The sequence below is a fragment of the Gracilinanus agilis genome, chromosome 3 (assembly GCF_016433145.1).
Source record: "Gracilinanus agilis isolate LMUSP501 chromosome 3, AgileGrace, whole genome shotgun sequence".
Taxonomy (NCBI): Eukaryota; Metazoa; Chordata; class Mammalia; order Didelphimorphia; family Didelphidae; genus Gracilinanus; species Gracilinanus agilis.
Genome location: NC_058132.1, coordinates 268,996,311 through 269,003,103, shown reverse-complemented (window position 1 = coordinate 269,003,103; position 6,793 = coordinate 268,996,311). Strand labels below are relative to the sequence as shown.

Sequence of the window (6,793 nt, the reverse complement as noted above, 5' to 3'; positions counted from 1 at the left end):
AACTCTGAGAAACAGAAAGCAAAAGACAGAGTTGAGAGAGTGAGGAAGAGAGAGGAAGAGAAAGAGAGACCAAGGGAGATGTAAATAATTGAAAAATAAGAGAGTAATACTGTTTGACAGGACAATAAATGAAGTGACATGTTTTATGAAGAGAATATCAAATGGATAGATCTGAAGGTTCACTAATGTCTATTACCACTTCTGTGAAAGATCTCATTCTTCCTTGTTTTGTAATTAAGTTGTGAATACAGTAACTAAACAAGTTCATTCTGCTTGTGGGGAAAATATGAAAAAGTGAAGGAAAATTACTAAGCATTCTCAATTAATTTGGTCCATCACATGTTCTGATTCATCTGAATTTGTTTCAAGTAGGAAAAAAAAATATATATATATGCATATCTATAGTTTCACATTTCTTCTCAGCTTATTTTTTGTATTCTTTTCTTAACTTTCTCTATGGAAAAAAAAGCTAGTGAGTTACAATTTAAAATAAAAAACAATACAAAACAAGATCAGCCAAAAATTGCCCAGCCAACACTCAACTTTAAAGCAGGGTTTTAGGGCTTGCTTTGGGCATTTAAATACTATACTGTATATGTCTGAGGTAGAGCAAAGGCAAAACAATAAAGCAAAAAATATTTACAATTTTAAAAAAGATTTCTTTTGAACACCAAATATCACTTATACTTTGGAGTCTTCTTTTACACAAAGTTGAGAAATGGTCTTCTTAATACGCAGAGCTGTCAGGCGAGCTGCTCCATTTGCATACCAACACTCCCTCATTATTCTACCCATTACCCGGAGTGCCTTGAAAAGAGGAAGAATAATTTGATATTATTATTATTTCAGCTAGCAGCAGAAAATGAAAAAGCTGAGCAGCAAAACTAATGAACTGAAATCAAGCTGTGATGAACAAACAGTAAACATGAGACTATAATTAGAGTTAAATTAAAATTAAACCATGCACCCAAATGCAAAAAATAATTCCACCTACACACATAACTTTTATCCACAGAAAAATGAATTCTTCATTTAAAATTCAAACTACTGGACTGGAAACTCATGGAGTATCACTTTTCAACTATTTGATGAGCAAGTCAGGTTGAGGTTCACATACAGCAGTTCAAGTAAAAATCTTTAAGAGCAAGAGATAAGAGAAACATTCAGCCACACAAAATAATTGCTATAAAATAAGCCATTATGGAAATGTATTGCAGCCATAGTAGCAGATGTAATAAGCAAGTAAATGATAAAGTGGGCATAGTGCTTGCTGAAAGCAGGAAGACCAGAGTTCAAATTCTCCCTCCAACACTTAAAAGCTATGAGATCCTTGAAAAAGTTGTGAAACATCTCCGGGCTTCGTTTTTCTCATCTGTTCAATAAAAGTATTGAACTCAATAACCTCAAGTTCCCTTTCCATTCAAAATCTATTACTCCTAACTGGGATAGTTCCAAATTCAGAAAGAAATAATTAGCTCCAAATTATTAATGGACTCCTTAACAGTTTTTAGATTATCCTTTTCTCCCACATAGGAGTTACTAAATACTTGCCATCTACATCAGAGGTAGAACCACAGAGAAAATAAGTTGCAACAGGAGGGATTCAGTTTAGGCACAAAGAGAAGGAACAGATCAAACATGAATAGTCCAAAAAAGACTGCAACAAAATAGACACCAATGAATCTGCATGGTGATGCCTGCCCTGAGTCAAAGGTAAGTTATAGATGACATCTGAAAATCTCTCTCAGACTGGTGACTGTGATCCAAGAACTTGCAAAGCAGAGTAATGACAGAGAATAATAATTAATAATAATAGTGACCTACCTCACAGCTTTGCCACTGGTTTGGTATATTTGGTCTATATTTCTGTTCACAAACAACTTTCCTCATGTCTTCTATTGAGGGATCCGAAGGCACCATGTCATAGAAAGGCAATTGGTACTCTTCAGTGATTCCTATAGGGAATTTTCATAATAGTGAATCCCATAAGAATGACATATAAAGGTAGATTCTTTTAGATAATCTATTGTGTTAACCTTTATACCATCATTATAAATTGGGGAAGGTTTAATAAACCATGAATCACAACAGAAACAAAGATAACTGTGTTTGACATAAGTGAAAATACAAACTCTTTACTTCAGTATAATGCATTCCAGAGAAAATGAATAATCTGTCTTAATTATGTAATTTGTTTTAATTACATTAATCCCTCAGTAAATGATGCTCATTCCACAATAAAATAACCCTTTTGCCTAAAGAAATTTTGAACAATCTGAAAAAAAAAAGTTTCTTGTGTTCAGATTATAGAACACAACTACACTATCTCTTTTTTTTTTAAACCCTTACCTTCTGTCTTAGAATCAATACTGTGTATTAGTTCTAAGGCAGAAGAATGGTAAGAGCTAGGCAATGGGGGTCAAGTGACTTGCCTAGGGTCACACAGCAAGGAAATGTCTGAGGCTAGATTTGAACCCAGGACCTCTCATCTCTGGGTCTGGCTCTCAATCCACTGAGCCACCAAGCTGCCACTCAGCTGCTACCCACAACTACACCATCTTATCAAACTAAATATACTCATTTAGTGATTCTTTTAAAATTGATTTTATTTTTTTTATTCTGAACTTAAACAACAGAAAAGAGGATTTCTAGATACATAGCAGAACACTGTATATAAATTGCATATTAAACCATAAGCCTTTATACTCTTTCCTATACTTAATAAGTATATACTAAATTCAAATTATTGCTTATAAGACTAGATTTGCAACTACTCCAGTTTGGAATAACAGATATTGAATGGAAAGAGACCTTAGAGCTCACTGGATCGAATATCTTTATTTTTCAGAGGGAGGAGGAAACTGAAGCCCAGAGATATTTAGCAACTTTTTCCAGGGTTACATAAAACTTGTTTCATGCTTCCTTCTGTTTCCTCCTGTACATTAAAAATACTTTCTTGGTCCTCTCTTTTTGGCATCACTATTGCTAACCTACCTCCAACCCTATCCCTCAATAAAAAAAAGGAAAAGGATAAGAAAAAGTATAACAAATAAGCATAGTCTAATAAAAAAAATTCAGCTACTAAGTACATCCCAAAATACCTCTCTTTCTGCACCATCACCTCTCTTTTGGGAAATGGGTAATCTGCTTCATCAGATTGGTTGGTCATTACATTGATCAGAGTTTTTTAAGTCTTTCAAAGTTGACATTATATAAATATTCTCCTAGTTCTGCTCACTTTACATTAGTTCATATGGTCTTGGATTCTCTGAAATTTTTTCCTTCATAATCTTTACTGAATAATAATATTCTGCTGTAACCATAACCATGATTTATTAAACAATTTATCAAATGATGGCTACCTCTTTTATTTTTTGCTTTATTTTCTTTTTTTCTCCTATCTCCATTTGTTTCCCTATTGAATTTCATGTATTTCTTCACATATTTCAAGCTCTTAAGTGTGGCTGTTTAATCCTCTTCTGCTTGGTTCTACAAGAATAAGGATCATTGAATGATCACTCTTCCCTACTTCTTCCTTCATATCTGTATACTCTTTTTCTCATGAACTCGAATTATGGAATAGTAAGTACTATCCACCCTCTGTGCACACACTTTCTTGTTCCTTTCTAAACTACTATGTTAATTTTACCATCACTCCTCTTTGTCTTCCAAAAACCCACAAAATAAAACCAATCCACCCTCAGAGCCTCTGTTTTTCTCAGTTCCTTCAAACAGCCTTCAAAGACAATAAGACTCTAAAAGGACATTTGTTTCTTCCTTCCTTATTATAATCTAAGTACTGCATCACCAAAAAAAAGTTTCTCTATTAAGTTTCTAGCCTCCTTGTAATTTCACTGATTGTTCCCAGCCAAGCTTTATCTTTGGATCACTCCCACTTTCCACTGACCTTGTTCGCTGTTCCTAGACACATGCTGCTGAACAAAAGTGGAGAACTATTCTTACTGGGGACACTGTAAATTGATGTTATACAGCCTTCACTGGGTCCTCACTGCTGCTAAGCAATCCTACTACACCCTCATCAACTATCTGACTCTCCACAGAAGCTCTTCCAAACTTTTTCATCCTTCTAGAAACCTTTCATGGCTCTCTCTTTCTCCCCACTCACTCGCTGAGAATGTTGCATATTTTATAGGAAAAAAATATTATTTGCCAAGACTCTCCTCATCTTATGTCATTTGCATGGTGGCCTTACTCCTTGCCAAATTAAACCCCTCTACCTTCTCAAATATCCCATTGCATCCTCTGATATCCTTCTGACACTTATTTTCAATCTCTCTCTGTCTCTTGGTTGTTTTCCTACAAATGATGAATATGTCTAGGTCTTCCCTCATCCTCAAAAAACCACTTGATCCTTCTTCCATCTTCACCATCATCTTAAATTAAATCTCTTTTGCCCATTGCAGCTAAAATCCTCAGAAAGGCTATCTACAATAGATGCTTTCTACTTTCTCTCCCATCACTCCTAACAGTCTGGTTATTTACTTCATCATTCAGTTTGAAATTGTCCTCTCCAAAGTCATCAATGACCTCTTAGTTAGCAAATCTGATCAACCAAATTAATCTTTATCCTCCTCAACCTTTCTGCACCCTTTGATACTATTAATCATCCCCTTCTTGATACTCACTTCTTTCTATGTTTTGGGAGCACTCCTTTCCCCTGGTTCTCCTCTCTGCCCATCTGATTTCTTCTTCTCAGTCTCCTTTGCTGAATCTACCTCTAGATCAGGGGTCAGCAACCTTTCTGGCCTTGAGAGCCATAAACACCACATTTTAAAATGTAATTTCGTGAGAGCCATACAGTGCTCACAGTGCGCACTCCTGTAACAGCACCTGAAAAAAAACTGACTTTATGGCTCAAGAGTCATACGTTGCCGACCCCTGCTCTAGATCATGCCTTCTAATCGTAGGCATCCCACCTGTTTCTGCCCTAGGATCTCTTCTCTTCTTCGTCTACACAACTTCACTATGTGATCTCATCAGCTCCCATGGATTTAATCACCATCACAATGCTGCTACTCTCAAATCTATCTTTCCTGCCTTAACCTCTTTGCTGACCTCTAATTTCAAATCTCCAAGTACCTCTCAACATCTTTGACTGGCTATCCAGGAAACATCTTAAACTCCCAAACTGACTTCGGCCCCTATCTTCCCTATAACCATAGAGGACAGAATCCTCCCCTTAGGTGTCATTATCAACTCCTCACTCTTACTCCCATATCCACCCTATTGCCAAGATCTGCTACTTTCACCTCTGTGACTCCCAAATTTCTCCCCTTCTCTCCTCTGACATTTCTGCCACTCTGGCAATGCCCAAATACTTCATGTCTGGATTATCACAAAAACCTGCTGGTGGGCATGTCTGCCTCAAGTCTCTCCCCATTCCAGTCCATTCTCCATTTAGCCACCAAAGTGATTTTCCTAAAGCATAGGTCTGATCTCCTATTCAATAAACTTCAGTGACTCCCTGACACTTCCAGGATCTAATACGAAATCCTATTTAGAATTCAAAGCCCTTTATAACCAAGTCTTCATACTTTTTCAATCTTCTTACACCTTACTCTCCAACTAATACTTCTTTCCACTGGGCTCCTTGCTTGTCCATAAAAAACACACTCCATCTCTTGGTTCCAGGTATTTTTCTGGATCCTCTATGCCTAAGATTCTCTCCTTCTTCATCTCTATCTACTGGCTTCCCTAGCTTCCTTGAAATCTCAAGTAAAATCCAATTTTCTAAAAATCTGTATTCTACAAAAAGTCTTTCCTAACTCAATTCTAGTGCTTTCCCCCTTCTTGTTTATTTCCTTTATATCCTATATATAGCCTGTTTGTACATATTTGTTGCTTTTTATCTCCCCCCAACACTTAGCACTATGCTTGACATAGCAGGTGCTTTATAAATATTACTGAATGAATGAAAGTTCCTGTTCAGTTTTGGTCTTTTCATCAGGAATGCTTGAAAGTCATCTAGTTCATTAAAGATCAATTTTCCCCTTGCAGTAGTATATTCAGCTTTGCATGGTCAATAATTTTCATTGGTTCTGAGCATGTCTTTTGCCTTTGGGAATATTATCAGTAAGATCTCTTCTTATTTATGTTAGAAATTTCCAGGTCTCATGTGATCCTAACTTGGTGACTGAACTCCTTTCAGAGTGGTTGCAGTTTTTTTCTCCTTGGACAAAGAAACTCTAGATTCTGGCTATAACACTGCTGGGACTATTGTTTGTGGGGTGTCTTTCAAGAGGAGCTCAATGGGTTTTTCTGCCTTCACTTTGCCTTTTGATTCTAACAGATGTAGGCAGTTTTTGTTTATGATTTCCAGAAACACATTATCTGGTATTTTTCTGTTGATCATAGTTTTCATGGTGTTTAATATTCCTTAAATTATATCTATTTGGCTGTATAAATTGTTTTTTCTTATATTAGATTATATTTTTTATTCTTTAGATATTACACTAATAGTTTAATGTCTCATAGAGTCACTATTGCTATTTTTAGAGAGTTCATGACTTGGGTAAAGTTTACCATCATCTGATATAAATTTTTTGCTCTCTTTCCAATTCTTTTCTCCAAGTTTTATTTAATTTTTAAAACTCTTTTTCTTCATTTCTTTTGGGTATTCATGAGATTTAGTTTTTCCTTTGAATCTCTGTTAGCAGTAATTAAGGTGTTTCAACCATCTAGATTGGCTCTTTTGAAATCCCTGAATCCATAATAATTTTTTATTAGTAATTTTGGCAGTTTGCTAACTTGTATAGCCTAAGTTCATGAATTA

General features: G+C 35.7%; 1 protein-coding gene across 3 annotated transcripts in view; it reads right to left on the bottom strand.

Moving 5' to 3' along the window:
* Positions 1–681: 681 nt before the first annotated feature.
* ACVR1C (activin A receptor type 1C) overlaps positions 682–6,793 on the bottom strand; it is a 61,870-nt gene continuing 55,758 nt past the window's right edge. For all 3 annotated transcript variants that reach the window (XM_044669857.1, XM_044669855.1, XM_044669856.1), the window contains 2 exons: positions 1,825–1,955; positions 682–807 (listed from right to left, as the gene is read on the bottom strand). In XM_044669857.1, coding sequence (XP_044525792.1) covers positions 682–807; positions 1,825–1,955 — 257 coding nt within the window. The remainder of the gene's footprint in view (positions 808–1,824; positions 1,956–6,793) is intronic.